Below are 17,714 nucleotides of genomic sequence, written 5' to 3' on the forward strand. Positions count from 1 at the left end.
AACCCAAAATCCATAAAAAACAACAGTTTAATATTCTTCTCCTTAACTGACCTTTAGATGGAGAGAATGGTTGAGAAGAAAGGGGATCAGAGCAAAGTTCCAAGGGAAATTGTAGCTGTTCTTCATTGTCTGTAGATGCTACAACATAGAAAATACGGCAAACTGATAATTAACCCCCAAAATAAGATTTGCCAGTAATTACAAGCAGAGTCAATTTAGGTCTGACTTGAACAGGCATTTTCAGCATCAAGTGCATCAAGTGATGCAGTTCTGCAGAAACAGGTTTGTGACAAGTAACAAATCCAGCTGCAACACTGAATAGAGCCTGTGTTCCACTAAACAGCATTTGAAGTTTTTAGGAGAAAAATAAAGTCCATTCATGTGTTTTTATTTTGATTCTGCAGTTAGATCTATGTCAGCTATTATAATAAAAATTAGCACTTATTTCACATGAAAGAAAACAGATCACTGTACTGAAAAAGTCAGCTATAACTAATGTTTTAGAAACATGTGGCTCTGTTCCATCTAATTCCATTCTGAAGAATTGGGTAATCCTGAGTTCTGTCTGAATTCCAGACTGCACACATGCATTTCCAGCTTAAGATGGTACTTCATTAGCAAGGTGACATATGCAGACCACAGCAGCCTCCTCCATCACCTCCACGTGCTTCACTGAGCCCCAAAACTGTTACTGACCTGCTTAAGGGTTTTCAGAAGGTTGGAGTTTTTTAAAAGTATAATTTATTTTTCACCTTCTACAAATACAGACAAAATTTGTACTTATAAAAACTACTTCAAAGTAGGTAGAGTAAGAAAGTACTACACATTCGTTGATTATGCAAAATAAATATGTAATACTTGATAAGTAAGTCATCCTGCTGCAGGTCAAGTACATGAGAACTCTAAAAAACCTCTGTGTTGAAAGAACCTCCCTGAAAAATATGTATATTTGAACTTGATTATCTTTTTGAGTCCCTTTCAACTCAGAATATTCTGTACATGTAACTGAAATTAAAATCCAGACTCATCAGGCACTGGGGACAAAAAAGGAAAGATGCCTCACAATATTTACCTCTTTGCTGTGATTTTTCTGTAGGTGCTTTGTTGGCTTGTAGCGCTTGGTTTTTGTCATATGTAATGGCAACAGCTGTGACTGCAATCTGCAAATCAGAAATATTTGGTATATTAGGTAAGTTGATCTCTTGTGAAATCTGAAAAATAATTTTGCAAACAAGCAGTTCTTTGCATAGAAACATAACAGGGGAAAAACCATCCAAGAATTCACCAGCCAGAGCAGTAAATCAAACCCTAGCCCAGCTTACCCTGAGCAGCAAACATTAACTAGGGTTATGCCTATGTGCTGGAAGTTAAAGGCAGCAGTTCCCTTACCTGGACCAGCTCATCCTCTGGCAGAGCCACTGTGAAGTTCACATGGCAAAGGCAGCAAGGAACCATGGACCGCAGCTTAAAATACAAACTCTGTTCAAGACAGGAAAGCATTTTGTGTCACTCAGGGAAAAAAGCGTGGTTTGTTTCAGAGAAATTAAGGATCAAAACTCTTTTCACAGTAGAAGTCATCTAACGATATTAATTTTTTCTTGAAGAAGAATTACATGTGTGAAAAGTCAGGAGAGAATGCCATTTACTGTGGAGCTATCTTTCTATTTCTAGAGTATACTGCTAGGCAAAGTACTCCTTCAGGTCCCACAAGCTCTGGAATTCCCTAATATACTAAAAATATACTAAACCTATCTTCACAGAAACTCACAAGCTAATTACAGACACTTGCATTCTACTTTCAAAATTATGAGGCACATGTTATTTTCAGTATAGCTGAATTTTACTTGGCTCCCGTTTGAACACTTTAAAAAGTATTTGAAATAAGATTCTTACCTTCAACAGATTCTCACAGAGATCATTAAAGTTCTTATTGAGTGTTTGATTTGTTGGGTTAATGTTGCTTAATCTGGACACTCTAACTGCTGTGAACATCTGAATCAGAAACAAACATGGGGATTTTTTGCCAACATATGCAAATATATTTTATCCAGTGTCTTAAACCCAAAGTCATAAAGAAGGAAAATAATGTAAAGTATGTTAACATATATGTTCAATAAGTAACAAAATAAGTTAGCTAAGCAACACAGTCAATAATCTGTACCCTTTAAGGGGCTTCAAACCTAGCCAAACCTTTCAAAAAGCCAAAACCTTGAAGTTCAAATTTACTGTAATTACTTTCATATTTCTGTATTAGATTATTTGTTACATGACAGCATTAAATAAACCAACAAAAGCCCAGGTTCTCATACCTTATTGTTCTTACCAAAATACTACTTTTATTTCTGTCACAAGGGTGTCCTTTGACTTTAGCTTTCAAAATATACACTTAAATTACTACAGCATATTTCAACACAATTTAGCAAAAAGTTTCAATTTTGAATAACCTTACTTGAATTTCTGGTGTCCAGTTATTTATACCAGGCATAATTTCTGTGTTGCAACTGTAGAAACCTGTGAAGAAAATAATTGGGAAAAAAATCTATTGTATACACTGCAATTTAAAAATACTTGTAAAGGAAACATATGTGACAAGGCTTTGCAAGTATTTTTCTTCATGTGGTTTTGAATATTGAATGATACACCAGAAGTGAGATCAACATTCAATAAACAAATACAGAATCCTTGTAGGAGTTGCTAACACCCCAAATCCACAACTGCTCCACCTATTTCTATTAGATAAACTATTCACAAATGAGGAAATTTTTTGGAAAGGTGTGATTTGAAAAGCTAAAAAGCCAGCCTTTAATAGAGAGCACAGAAAAGGCTGCAAAGGAACTAGCATACTGACTTATTGCAAATGAAGAACAGAATTATAAGGACTTAACAGCAGAGTAAAGTAAGTTATTAACAGCAAGCCAGTGATTCTGAAATCCTGAAGAAACAGTTAAATAAGCAGAAAAGAGGCCAATCTGGTAGGGCCCATATAAAAGCACAAAATGAGCTAGAAAAGAGCTCGTGTAGCAGCTTGCAGAGGGTATAAATATTAATGGACTGTCTTTCAGAACATCAAAAGCAGAAATTCCGTTGAAGAATCAAATAAAATTTAGGAAAGATACGCAGAAATAATAACACGAGAGCAGAAAACATGCTTTTCTTTTTACAGCAGTGTAGTACAGCTTTCCACAACAGCAGAAAACCAGTCCTTTGTTTATTTGTCTTGAACAAGTGTCTGAAGGAGATATTGAACAAAAAGGCAAATGAAAGGTTGCAATAAAGCACAGAAGAGGCAGAAGATCAAACAGCTCATTGACACTGAAGTCCCACTGCCAGAGAGCAGTGTTCAAGCTCCAGTAGTGAGGTGCTAAGTGCTTTCCTGGGTGCAGTGTGCTGCTGATGCAGCAAAGGGAGCCTCAGCAGCTGGAAGCACAGCACTGCACTCCTGCTGCCAGCCCAGCAGCACCCACTGCCCAGCAGCTCTCAGCAAGCACAGACAAAGGCACCTGACCTGTCCCATCCACCTGGGCCATCAGCAGGTACTTGGAAAGGTCCTTCAGCAAGCTCTCCTAACAAACTGACCATGAAACATCATCCAATGCAATGTAAATGTACGACCAGGGAAAGAGGGAGGGACAGAACCGCTCCATTTTCACAGTGAAGGTATCTGCAAGTTTGGATTTTGTGCTTCAAACATATTCCTAACTTACAAGCAGAAGAGGATAAAACAAGATGATGAAGGTGATGGCTGATGGCCTTAATTTAGGGCAATAAAATCAACTGCAGCAGAACTGGATAATCAGTGAGGAATAAAGGTGATAGTAATAGATAACTACAAGGATGGTTCTGAGCTTGACACAACAATATTAACACAGGTATCAGTTACTAGGAAGGAAACCAAGACTTTCTCAGAAGAAACACAGCGACAAGAGGAAGGAAATTCACAGTGACTAGAGAAAAGACAAGGACAAATCAAATGTCCAGAACAATTTCTATATAATGGACAACTACCTTTCCTCTTATCTAGATACAGCAGTTCTGTTGGGGAAGGTATGACATATCTATACAACAATAAATAGCATAAAGACAACTGATACCAGGCAAAAATTAGTTCTCTATTTTACTTTCATTAACCTGAGCCCTACAAATCCGTAATTCAGTCTAAAAATCTTCAGAAACAATAATATTGTCAGGTCTCTTGGAACTTTTAAAACAATTTTTAATAAAACTAGTCATATTTTGTCATTTTGCAGAAAAATATGGTTGTAACTATACCAGAAGGTGGTGGAACATCTGTCAGTAAAGAATGTACATCTTCCATTGCATCTGTGTCATCAATCTGCAAAAAGGGAATAATTGAGGAAAAACACGTTGCTGTGCCAGTAAGAAGTTTCTAAAATAAATCAAATAACCTCCATTCCATTCAACCTTTAATACCCTTCTTTCAGATCAGATGAGAGCCCTGCCACGGTCTGTAAATACTTCTGGTGTGTCTCTACATTCATCCTGTCTTATTGCCCTGCAAGATATCCACATTTACCTTGAACTCCCAACATTTTCTTATCAAGTGTTTTAGAAATGCTTCATAAATTAACTCCAGTATTGAAGGGTTTTCTGCAAAGTAATATGTCTCCTTCTCCCTCTCCATGTAAAAGGAGTTATCTTTTTTCCCTTCAAAAAACAGCCCAAAAACTAAACAAAACCAACCCAGATATCTTTACCTCTCATAATTGCCTTCTCAGCCTCTTTCAGCACATCCACATCACAATGAAATTTTCACTACTTTTTCTTATATAGTACCAGTGAAAAATGATTTTACTCTTGAAAGCTTCGTCAGGAGTTTAACTAAATTTTCTGGAATATTGTTTCTGATATCCACTTAATCATAAGCCAAACTTCTCAAATAAAACAGTAAATGATTCCACAGATAAAAAGTAATTTTTTCCTATAAATGCCTTACAAAATGCTCATTTTTTTACAAAGCTAGTAGTTGACCCTTTCTGCAAAAGCACCATCAAATCTAAATTTATTATCCCAAACTCTCCCAACTTGTTATCTTTTAGCTCTCCTTTTGTATCTCTGTTTTCACACAAATTCCTGTTATAGTGCTCCCACATTCTTCCTATCTACCTTTCTTACAGATTACTTTCTATTCAGATGGTGACTTGTGAAGATTAACAAAGCCTTAGATGTACCTTAGGCTGCAATTACAGCCTGTATTTTGAAGTAGGTTTTAGTCAGTGATAGGTATTTGTACTGTCTCTGTCTACAGGATGATCAAACTCCAGCCCTTTTTTAACACTTGCTGGAGCATTAAAGACTTCAAAGCAGACAATGTCCAATCTTGTCTTTGAATTTCAGTGAACATAGAGGTAACAGAAATCTATGTCCTTTATTTATCTGTAGGTGTTGTTCTTTCTGGATGCAGCTGTAGAAAGAACTGGAAGGTATTGTCACAAGTTGTGTATTCTTAAATTGTGAAAAGCAATAGCTGAAATACATAAAATCTTCTTTTTTGTGCTCTCTTGGTACATGTAGTTTTTTGAATGCTTTGAATAGAACCCATTCTGGAAGCTAATAATTCTGAATGTTCACCTACAACAGTAAAAGCTTTGAAACAGGAAGAAAATACAATCATTTTATTTGTTAAATATAAAGTGTGGCAACACAGAACCTCAGTGTTTATAAAAATAGATCTTGAGTTTTTGATTAGTCTGATCCGCTGCTTGAAGCAAGCAGGATGACATTTCTTAACAGCTTTTAATTATTATTATCTAGAGATTGCTACATATTCATCAAGAGCAGGGCAATCTTTTTTCAGATAGTTTGTAGACTGCACTGTGCTTTAAGCAAATAGAGTAAGAAAAAGAGAGACAAAGCAAAATCTAATACTTCTAATCTAATACTTTTTCTATTGATACAAAAGGGAAAAAAAACATACACAATTTAGGAACTGTTCTTGGAGATGAGTAAGTTTTTTTGATATATATTTCAGGAGGAGAAAAGTATGAGCATGAGTAGTGAAAATGTTTATCACCTCCAAGACAAAAGCATCCTTCTTCCCATGTGAAAGGTCAAGCTCTGTAACTTCATCAGAGCTTTCTGACTGAGATCTCAATAGCCTGGAACGCTGTCTTGGCTCTGGAATGGGAGACCCAATAATTTCTTCAGGTAACTCCTAAAAAGAATGTAAGAATTAACAGATGTTCTGCCCAGCTTAAAAAAAAAATTAACTCTCCACAAGTTGTTAACAATTCTAAGAATCAGACCATTCTGAAAATCATTCTACTGAGAAATATAGCTAAATAATACCAAGCTGATTTGGCTATGTGGCAAAGGGATCTGAAAATTCCAGCATCTTTCCAAAACCCAGTGAAAGAAGTCTGTATCTCTATTTGTAAATAAACTTATGTTCTGAATGACTCAGTAAGAAACAATGGAGATACAGTACATATACTGAATCAGAATGCTTTATTTCTAAAACTAAAAAAATGTACTTACTGGAGGATTAATCTCATAAAGTTCCTTGTTCTTTGCTATTGTATCATTTATTTTCTTTTGCATGTGGGATATGTGCTGCTCATAGGTGCCATCATTTGGAGTCTTCCCAGCAATCTGAATACCTCCAGGTGTTGGCAAAGCAGCTAAATACACACCTGTTGCAGACTTTTAAAAAAGTCACAAAGAAAAAGACAAGTATATAAGCATGAATTCCTAATATTTTCATATAAAGCTTTCCATAATGCTTATGCTAAAACAGCATTGTAACATGCAAATTACAGCAGCATCTATTGCAAATAAACAAACAAACTAAAAATGAAAGCCTCTGCTCCAGTATATTTGGCATAAGCAAATAGTTTGTTAAGAGTTTTTGAAGGTCTATAAAATTTGGCCAAACCATTTCCTGCACCAGTGAGGTTGTGACAACCCTATTTCTATTTACAGGAAACAGATCATGAAAGACAAATGAAGATGCCACCCAGAATTACCCTGATGCAGGAAGCAGCAGTATATATTACTATTCTAATCTAGCATGAAAGAATGGGGTTAGAAAATACTGTTAATGAACACTTCTTGACTTTCTCAAATCTGTCATTTATTTCTTCAGTTCCATCAAAGAGGAGGCAACAGAACTTCCCCTTGTTGCCAATTAAGGAAAATATTTACTGACAGGCTTAACTGACCTTCTTTGTCATGGAACTGCAATTCAATTTGAAGAACAGGGATCTCTTTGACAGAACCTTTTACAGAATACCATAATTTTTCTACAATTTGTGCCAATTAACTGCTTGAAATTTCTTTTCCTCTCATCCCCTTTTTAATCATCTTGTCTTTTACCATTTTCAAGAGATTTGAATCTTCTTCTGCTGGTTATGAAAGAAAAGCCTGTCCCGATTTTACAATAATTAAGACACTTGCTTTTAAAATGACATTTTAATATGTCTGATTCCTCTGAATCCCACAACACTTGTATGTCTTCTGAAAAAATACTGTAATAAAGCAGAACCCTAGGATCCCAACAGTACTTACTGCCAAGCCCATCAGCATATTTTCCCCCACAGTGATCTGAATTCTCAGCCCAAAGAGGGCATTCATTCCTCTCAGCTTGAGTTTGTTCATCAGCTGTGTGTGCACTTCATACTCCATGAATGGCAGGAGGTTACTGATAGATGTTGCATTTGCTTCAGCCTGGGCTTTCTTCTTCAGCCGGCACAACCTGGCAACACAAACCAGCACAGACAGAGCTCCAGTGCATCTGTGGGGACTGAAAGGGACCACAGGGTACCTGGAATTCTTTTTCCTCATTGTATAACCTAATACAGCTTCCTTTCAATTCTTCTAGATGGCTGCAACAGTAAAATAAAATGCCAGTTCTTTACAAGAACTCCTTGAGACAGTGCCATCTGAAAGCTTCTATTTACAGCTTTTCTTCTAGTAAGACCCCCAATGCAAACATCTTGCTACAAGCCTCAATCAAACATTTCAGGCACAAGTACAGAAAATTACTACTGTAATTTGTAGTGGTAGAACTTTAAAAATTCCTATTAATACAGTTATTCAAGACACACATTGGAAGGAAGAAAAAAATCCCAAAATCAAACCAAACCCACATGCCCTCACAGCTAAAGCAATAACCATATTTATCTGAAAAGAATAAAGCAGAGCACAGCATTCCCATCTCTGACTATATGTCAGTCATCTTCCACTCTTTGGGTTTAGTCCTACAAGCTGAAATTCAAAGCCCACACCAGTGCAATGATACTTTCAGAGAGAAATCTTATTCAAGAACACCTGCCATTTGCATATTTTATAATATAGGGTTTGATGACACATCGGATTTTAGCAACAGGAATTCTTTCAAAGGTCTCCAAAACTTCACTTTACTAAGGAAGTATTTTGACAGATACCTGGCTTGAATAAGACATCCCTTCCCAACAACTATTGCCTCTACAGGAAGATCAATTGTGGTGAAAAGGACATCAGGAACTTTTTGCTTTCTGCAGTTGTAACAGTAAGTGAGGTGAGCAGGAAATGGCATGTTCAATTCATCATATGGGATATGGCAAAATCCACAACCTGGTGGTGAAGCTTCTTCAATCCTAAAAATACATTATGGAGAGAATACTTAAAACATCTGCATCTTGTTAACCATGCTCAGCAAGTGCACATGTGTACAAACACCTACAGAGACCTACTTAAATCATGCAGCACAACTGAACCCTGATCCCTTACACCAGTGTGACAAGTATTACAATACACCAGCTACAAGAAGAAAAAGTTGCACACTACTTGCTAAAATGCTATCAATAAAACTAGCATTGAAACTTCTTATGCATGGACTGAGAAAAAGGACATTCAGTGACCAACGATTCATAAAAACCTGTAACATCACTGAACTGGCTTTAAGCAATGTAACTTCCAAATATAATTCATGATACCACAGTTGTACAAAGAATTTGCTGTACCAAACACACCAAAAATTATCTTTTTCTCATTGTGTCCAAAACCCCGTAAGAGCAGAATACAAACAACAAACCAATCATCCTTCTGAGAAGTAGCACAAATATCAGGTAAAATTAATTATTTACTTAGAACACAGTCTCTATCCCCCATGAGGAATACCCAGGAATGACCACTATAAAAATATGAACAGGGAAAGCACAGGCCAACTGCATCACTGCAAATGGATTCTGTTTCACATCAACAATTCTCCTCAGTGATCTTGAAGAGTGCTTAAGCAAGTCTGTCAGATTTGGAACATTAGTTATCATAAGACTATGGCAAATAGATTTTGTGTTGAGCCTGAGCTTTGCCTGTTTATCTATTTTACCTCCCTCTGGCATTTCTAATCCATGCCAAGACTCTTAGTAGCACCAAAATGCATATTTTGAAAAGGGTGCTATTTTCTTTATATTATGAAGATGGTATTTCTTTCTCTCCATCATATAGTGACTACAAAACCAAGTATTTTAGTTCTGACTACATTTTTAAAACTCCATCTACGCCAGAAGACAGTGGTCTTCTGCTAACAAAGTAAAAGAATAAGAAATTGTAAAAAAACCACGTTGACTGGTTTATTATGGAAAAAGCAATGCAAGTACTACAGTGTAATAAATAGCCTTGCTTACAACTATAATTATCCCTTGAAATATTTGATTACTATCCTGATGAATACATAATAAATTACCCATATGCATTAATTAATCTTTTTTTAACCCAAAAAAATCTTTGTGGCAATGCTCAGTCTTCAAATTTTATTTGCAAGAGTGGAAACAAAGGGAGACTTCATGTTTGGCCTTCAGTTTCGTGACTTTCTTCATCAGCTTCAAGAAACACTTACTTATTTTGGAACAATCTGGCATTGTATTTGTTTGATAACCAAGCTACTTTATCTCCCACACATTAACAGTTATTTAATGGAGCATATATACACACATTACAGACACAGCCACTTTTGGCTTTTGTAAGTTATCAAACATGTCATTTTTAGGGTGTGATACAAAATTGAGAAAAGAGACCTGAAGAGGAGCAAAGGAAAAAACTGAGTTATGATCTGTGTTAGTAGTCAAACGTGTTACCTTATTGAGACTGTTAGAAATAAAAACAGAGTATCTAATGGGTGCAGAGCTCCATTACTCCTGTGGTGGTTGTTGTTAGTGAAAAGCAGTAAAGTGGTTGGTCCCGCATCCTGCACTGTAACACTGTAACCTACCCTAATAGAGAAGAACTATCTTGGCTCTGAGGAAAAAAATCAACCTCTCCCTTCTCTGACCCTATGGAAAAGAAGCCAGGCTGCCAAGACAACCTTTGTTCCAAACAGCCTTCCATGGTGCCATCCTGAAGGAACCTAGGGTTCAGTACAGCTGCTGTGCCAGATGCGGACAAAATACAGACCTCTTCACTATAAGAGAAAAGAACAACAACAGAGTGAATGCCTCTTACTTAGTGGGTGCTTATATAGCAAATTTTCACATTAAAAGGCTACTACAAGTCTCAATGAAGTTCAACATCACCACTAATTCTGAGCAGTTGTGCAATTTTATCCATTAAAACTCACAAACAATCCTCTTCTGGTTATTTAAACCACAACCATTGCATAAGCACAAGGTGAAGAAGGATTGAACAGAAAGACTTAACAGCTTTGCCTCATGTTACAAATAATATAGCAAGAGAAAGGCTAACCAGGTTTAAGCATGGTTTTCAGTGCTATGGTTCACAATGCAAAGAAATACAGCAAACCAACTAAACAGTAAAAAAAACAAGGCATAATTTTTTACCAAAGTAAAAGGGAAGTTGAGAGTCCCAGCATCTTATTATTAACATTCAATTTTCAAAAGGAAATTACAACCCAATACTGACAAGGGTGCTTCTTGAAGGATAAAAAATGGCAAAGCATTAAAATTTTACTAGGAAGAATTACAAAAATAGTACATTTTGCAAAGTAACCAACCATACTAAGGATTTAGCAGAGTTAAAGCTCTCAGAATGACCACAGAGCTTTAATAATTCTCAAGTTGTTAAATATGAAACCAACATCTAGTATTCAGTATAAAAGACTATATTGAAAAAAAAAAATAGAGAAAATCTTTCCCACACTTTCTAGAATGATACACGTGTCTTTTTTTAATTTGTTGTTTCTCCTTCCAAAATAATTTTTCATACATAACATGTCTGGCAGACCAGTACTTACACACACAGGCTTGTGCTTTAAGCATGGAATAAAGCTGAACAGGCAATAAGTATGGGAATTCCAATAAATATTTTATCAATAATCAAACACTACCAAGTTAAACTCCTTTAGAGAAATGCAAGCATTCAATTGTTTGAATTTCCTTGCTACTTCCCAAATGCAATTCAAAATAGTGAACCAGAGTAATTTTCTGTTTAATATCAGCAGACACATCTGGCCCCAGGGCAAACTGGTTTTGGGCCTGAAATGTGAAGTTTTTCATTTAAGTTCTGGTCTGCCAGTTGTTATCCAATAATGAAACTTCAATACATATACTTTTAAGAACAGTCTTAATTATTTAGATAGATTAGGTTTAGGAAACTTCATGGATAAATTAATATTGTTACTACAAAACAAATTGTAGGCTTTAGTTTAAAAAAAAAATTGTAACAGTCATTAGACAAAAACTTAAAACTTAGATCTTGCAAGATCTAAACATACATAAAAATGCCTAATACCGAAATTCCATAATCTCACTTAAACTCTGTAAAGTAGTTATAGAATAGATAGTACCAACACCTGTACTGGAATAGTTAATTTTGAATCCATTGATGATGCACTAAGTTTTCTGTGGCATTTTGAAAATAAAAATCATCATCATCATGATTTACCAAATGCTGGTTGATTCACTGTAGCCCACTACAGCATGACAACCCAATGCCTTGGCATGGGATTTTATTTCTTGTCTGATTTCTGCCCACCAGGCATCTCGTGTCTCCGGTTCATCTGAAAGACAAAGTATAAATCAGTTCACTATTCTGGACTACGCTGACACAAAGCTTCATGCAATTAACCTGAGAAGCTGAGGTTTTCATATTCAAGTGCTTTGAATGAGGATACTTGATTTCCTTCCTATTTATCACACTTCAAGGAAACACTAATGGGACTTTTTCACTAATTATCTTGTTTCTCCCCCATGTGAGCAGGTTCTCACAAATTACTGCATTCTTCTTGCTGCCCATATGACAGATAACACTAAAATACTGTAGATACTGTTCCAATCTCTACCTATTTTTAGTTCCAAACCACACAGTTACCAACAACACAAGAGCAGTGTGTAATGCAACAAAGCATCACAGATACTCTGTAATGCTAAAAACTATCAGCAATGAAACAGTATTTCTAGTAGGAAACTAGTCTTTTACTTTGCTTTACACTTGGTAGCTTTGAAATAACCTCAATAGTTTTTCCTACTGGAAGCAGTTCTCTCTGTTACCCAGAGTTTGAAAATATTTGTTCCAACCTGTATCACTAATCAGACAGGTCTGTGGCAGTCGTAACTGTGAGAACCCACAGGGACTTAAACTACTTCTACATTTACAACATGAAGAAATACAGGGTGTATGTTGTCAGTGCTTTTTTGCTTCAGTATCCTGGAAACTGCATCTTTCCTCCAAGCCCACAAATGGATTCAAATTACCTTTACTGTCCTCAAGGTTATATGTTAAATATATCCTGCCTGCTTTTCTTGAAAACTACAAGATACAAAAATACAAAAAAAAGTGTGCTGCTAGAATAAGTTCATGCAATCTATTTATTTTAACTGCTCAGCAATTTGTTCCCATAACTAAAGCTCTTGCCTTGCAAGATTTTTACATATGGAGCCAACAAATATTGAATTTACAACTAGAATTTGTCAGCTGTTTCTTCTCTCAAAACTTACCTGTTTCAATGAATATAGTTGGCAACTGTGTTAATTGTTGATATAAAAAGGGAAAACCAGTAACAAAAAAATAGGCACCAAGGGTTCTGAGTAGAGAGATTCTTATGAGATTTCCCTGAAATTAACTGAACTTACACAGATACAAACTTCTGGCCACTGAGCTCTCCTTGCTGAATTATAATTTAAATATCCAACTCAAAACCTGGAATTTATTTGGAACCAATTTTGTACTACCAGGAATATTTACCAACACAGTGTATGATACCACATTATCATACACTTGGTTCTCTGACAACATGACAAACAAAAATGCAAGATGCAGATATACACATAATTTAAAAGTTACTGAAACAGAAATATCGTAAAGCAAGATGTATTCATTCATGACTTTACCTCAACTTTGCATTTAGAGCTAGGCTTTAATTTTTCTGAAGTAAACCAATGATAATTTTCTAACTCAAAGGAAGAGCACAGAGGTCTTTATATTCAATTACACCTAACTTCAGATGGCAATGCTTGTGTAACTCACAGCATTACACTGACCAGCAGCAGCTTGGATGCTCAGACTTAAGTTTATTCAACTTTTGCTTTAAGAAATGAACACTGAACAGAAAAAACCTTACAGTGAGAGTTCTTAGGAATGTTCTCTACAATCAACAAAAATATACACGTCAGGACACAAAACAAGGGACTTCTATGAACGATTTCAATCCTGTTCTGCAACATCCAAGTTCACTTTAGCAGGTTTCAGTGCACTACTGGCAGAATCTTGAGGTGCTGCACTTCACTCCCAGTATGAAAACACTGTTTAAATCCTCTCAGTGACTGGGAAAATAAATGTTTAAGATGATACTCAGCAATCCTGACTCAGATTTCTGGAGCACCTGCTCTCCTCAGCTTTGGAATTCCTGAGATTCCTACAGAAATAATCCATCGCAACACAGGGCTGGACTCCCCAGCTCAGCTCTCAGAACCACTTGTGGTACAAAAAGTGGGAAATGCCTTTTCTTTGCAGGTACCCCTCTGGACAGAGGCTGCTTCTGCTGGCAGCAGGTAACACAGCAGGGGTGGCTGAACCAAGGGAGGATCTCTGGAAATGGATTGTAAGGCCAAGCTACAACATCTGACAAATTCATAGTGCATGGAAGATGGGAGACCACAAGCACATTCTGTGAGAGCTCTCTCTCAACTCTTTTTGGTAAAATGGACAAGGATCTTGGGAGCAATTCCTCCTCTCCCCTCCAGCCATGGGCCAGAGATTGTTTTGATAAGCAATGTGTTTCTCCTTAGAGATGAAAAGTCTAAGTAGCAGCAAAAGTGGTTCTCTGACCATGGAGAAAAACACCTGCTCAATGAGACTGGATCACAGGCAGCTGGTTATAAACAGTGACTAAACAGCCACACAGATTCTTGTTCTTCACAGAAAAACGCCTGCAAAAAAGAAATACCCTTTTCTCTAGACAAAAAAGCACTAATTTTCAAAACTACAACTTTTTACACCTTTTGGTTCCATGTGACAAAAACTGCTTCTACTTATCACCAGTGACATTTCTATGTCAAAGTGCCAGAAAATGTGAAGTCATGATGAGGATTTGAGAGTTAGCAACAGGTGAAGTGACTGAGGATGAATACAAAAAGTGCTGTGAAATAAAGGTCAGCTTGATAAAGACAGGAATGACATTGAAAAGGAATGTAGCCAAAGTGAAAACTGAAATGGAATGAGATGTTGAAAGGAAATAGGGATCCTTAAAGTGAACATAAAAGGTAGAAATAGTGACGGGTCCCAAATCCTATGCAAACATTTAGCTCTCCTCCACAAAAATTCATAGTTTAAATTATTGAAGTTGTTAAGAGACTTAATTTTCTTACCTAACATCTACAAGGACACCTTACCATTATGGCAAACACACACTGTTGTGAAGTTGCTCGACACTGTCTTGCTAAAACAACGTTTAACCCTTTATTCTAAGAACTCTAACAAAACTATTAACTACAGAAATGTAATGGATCATTTTCATTCTTATGAGAAGTAAGAAGTATTTTCCAGCCATTGTCTTCAGCATTAACAGGATCAGGCCCAATATCTTTCGAAGAATCCAACAGTTTCTTATTGCACAAGAACAAATATTTCTATAAGAGTCATGCAGAAGCAACTGTTTGTAAAGAAGGCTGTGACCTCGGCTTAAGATATTTGACTATTTTTTTTGTTCCAGAAAGAGGCCAAAAAATAACAATTATTATCTTTATATAAAAATACTGTACACAGTTTACATGAACTTACCTTTGCATATTAAAACACAAAATAATCGTCTACAATTAAAATCAAACACCATGACATTGCAATAATAGGTTGATACAAAACACTGAATGCAGTGCAATGTGTAGCATTCATATTCTTCTGACAAATATTTTCACAAGCAGCCTTTTTTGACACATGAGCCACACAATTTCACATGGGGATGCTGTCGTAGCATTTACAAGTTTAGTAAAGCTAAGGATTTACATAAACAATTAGAGGAGTTAGGGAAGCAGGATGGCATGTGTCCAGCACACTCCTTGGGAGTGCCTGTTGGTTGTTTGGCTAAGGCAAAAGCTTAAGAACTAAGGGTTTGCAAAGCAGATTCAGCAGACAGGAGCCAGAAACGGTGGGTATTTTGGCGCATGCTTGGATCAGGTGACAGTACAGACTGAAAACTATGGCAGCTCACTGAAATGGTTACAGAAAGTAATGGCCCTGGATTCTAAGGTGGAAGCAAAAAGGCAAGCATACAGAGCACTCAGTCACAAGCTTTCCTAGCAAATGTACCGAGTCGTTTGGACCAAGGTTTCTCTACAACTTTAAGCAGAAAGGTTTGCAGGAAATTCCACTGCTAATTATGTTCCCTTTGTGGGAAACCGAAGGCTGAAGACTAAACTTACTTTATTAATGTTTCCAAATTGGCAGGATATTTATAACCAAGTGGAAGCAAAGCACACTGTTTCTATGGTTGAGGACTTGAGAAAAAATGCTGTCACAAGTACAGTGCTCTATAAAAATTGTGCCAAATCAAACCTCCTCCAACTGAAACTTTTCAAACTGATTTTACTCAGCAATTTTATAAGACACAAACAGCACTTCTGCACCTGGAATGTTCTTTGAGTTAGCTCTATCCACCACCCATCTCCTTTAGAACACAAGGTTGAGCTCTGCTATCCAGGGGCCAATATCCTCTATAAATCTTTCACCTAGACACTATCACTTTCTCATTCATAAGAAGCAACACCTTTCCCATGTTATTTGCTAGAGGTTCACTTGTACAGGTTCTCTCAAGATTTAGCCAGAAGCTGAATTTTGCTAGTCCATATAGATTTTTTTTTAAACTGAAGACAGATTAAGAAGAATGGCCTCTTGATGCCACAGTTCACACCCAAGAGTTGCTGTATCCTTAAAGCTGAATCCTTATACAACCAGAGGAAATTACTTCAAAGTACAGACTGTCTGATTCATTTCAATCAATTTTACATTGTATAATTTAGTAAATATTTACATGTATAACACAATACTCGGACAGGAGGACAATCATCCAAGGAAGATTTTCATCATCTATAAATTAATTATTTTTCTGTTGTTTTAAAAATTACAATGAAGGTCAATAGTTCTTTCAAATTCAGTCTTTGAATCTTGCATTAGGCAAAGCTATTATCCACACATTCAATATTCCCTTGTTTTTGTACCTTCTTAATTAAAAACCTACTAACAGCTTATACACAAAGAAGTGTGGTATTTTTCTGTAGGTTTGGCTGTTTGGGTTTTTTTAAAAGACACTTTTGTTAGGTTTGTTAGGTTCCCTGGACCTTGAAGTTTTATTTAATCCTTTCTGGTTATGCCATTAACATTGACATTATTAACTTTCTAAACCATTTAACAACAAAATAATTGTGTGTACAGAAACACAGATCCTCTGGTCTGTAAAGATTAACACAAAATTTAGGTTGCAAGTAACTAAACCTACAGCAGATTAACCTAAAACTATCAAAAAAGTTTCCAAGCCACTCCATCCTTGTTTAGAAATACTACTCCCTAGATTCATATTTAAGACTAAAAGATGGACAAATGAAAACTTTGTTACAGCAAGTGAAGGAAGTGGATTGTAGGGATATATCAAAGGAAAATGAGGATACACTAAACTAGCAGGAAACAGTGTAACCACACCCAAAGGGAACAGGCACACTTGCTCTTACAAAATTCAACTCCACAGAAAACATCCAGCCTGCAAAACGTTATTGATAACCAGTGCTTTTCTGCAGATGAACTCAGAGAGAAGCAAACATCCCACTTCTTAAGCCCAGACTGCTGAATGAGCAAAACAAGACTTGAAAGTTCAACTAATTCTTCAATAGCTCAGGAGACAATTTTAAGAACACTTAGATTAAAACTGCATTTACAGCATGAGATGTTGGCTGGCTGATTAAACACAAACCCTTTCGTGTGCAGGGCACTCTTCTACTGGGTAAGTCAGGCAGCATCACTACATGAGCACCAAGATTCCAAGAGAAACCAATTCAGAAAATTTCATATATCATTCATTTCAGTGGCAGCTCACTGTCGAGGAGTGATAGCTTTAATCCCAAAATATACTCCAAGATGGAGAAGCAGAAGAGTTGTTCCCCTTATGGCTTAATACAGCCACAGCAGTGGCTAAAGTTTTTTCTTTTAATTGTAGATGAAAGTCTGATAGGAAGAGCACAAGCTAAAAAAAAATATTGTCTAAAAAGAAAATCTTGTAATAATTTTAAAGCAGCAGTATTAATTTAGTGCATAGCTAAAAGAAAAGAAACCACCATGTG

The 17,714-nt window shown here is 36.4% G+C and overlaps 1 protein-coding gene across 26 annotated transcripts in view; it reads right to left on the bottom strand.

Annotated features, from left to right (window-relative positions):
• C2CD5 (C2 calcium dependent domain containing 5) overlaps window positions 1-17,714 on the bottom strand; it is a 59,175-nt gene that overhangs the window by 11,693 nt on the left and 29,768 nt on the right. For 23 of the 26 annotated variants that reach the window (XR_013339980.1, XM_077783218.1, XM_021529956.2 and 20 more), the window contains 12 exons: window positions 11,836-11,950; window positions 10,301-10,396; window positions 8,403-8,594; window positions 7,525-7,711; window positions 6,496-6,660; window positions 6,032-6,172; window positions 4,270-4,333; window positions 2,450-2,511; window positions 1,894-1,992; window positions 1,390-1,479; window positions 1,073-1,160; window positions 52-138 (listed from right to left, as the gene is read on the bottom strand). Coding sequence is in view for 25 of the 26 variants with exons in the window: in XM_077783218.1 (XP_077639344.1) it covers window positions 52-138; window positions 1,073-1,160; window positions 1,390-1,479; window positions 1,894-1,992; window positions 2,450-2,511; window positions 4,270-4,333; window positions 6,032-6,172; window positions 6,496-6,660; window positions 7,525-7,711; window positions 8,403-8,594; window positions 10,301-10,396; window positions 11,836-11,950 (1,386 nt within the window). In the remaining variant the exon portion in view is untranslated. Of the gene's footprint in view, window positions 1-51; window positions 139-1,072; window positions 1,161-1,389; window positions 1,480-1,893; window positions 1,993-2,449; window positions 2,512-4,269; window positions 4,334-6,031; window positions 6,173-6,495; window positions 6,661-7,524; window positions 7,712-8,402; window positions 8,595-10,207; window positions 10,397-11,835; window positions 11,951-17,714 lie in introns of all 26 variants that reach the window. The other 3 variants (XM_031503666.2, XM_077783226.1, XM_077783225.1) reach the window with 1 other exon arrangement.

The sequence above is a fragment of the Lonchura striata genome, chromosome 5, assembly GCF_046129695.1.
Source record: "Lonchura striata isolate bLonStr1 chromosome 5, bLonStr1.mat, whole genome shotgun sequence".
NCBI classification, from domain to species: domain Eukaryota; kingdom Metazoa; phylum Chordata; class Aves; order Passeriformes; family Estrildidae; genus Lonchura; species Lonchura striata.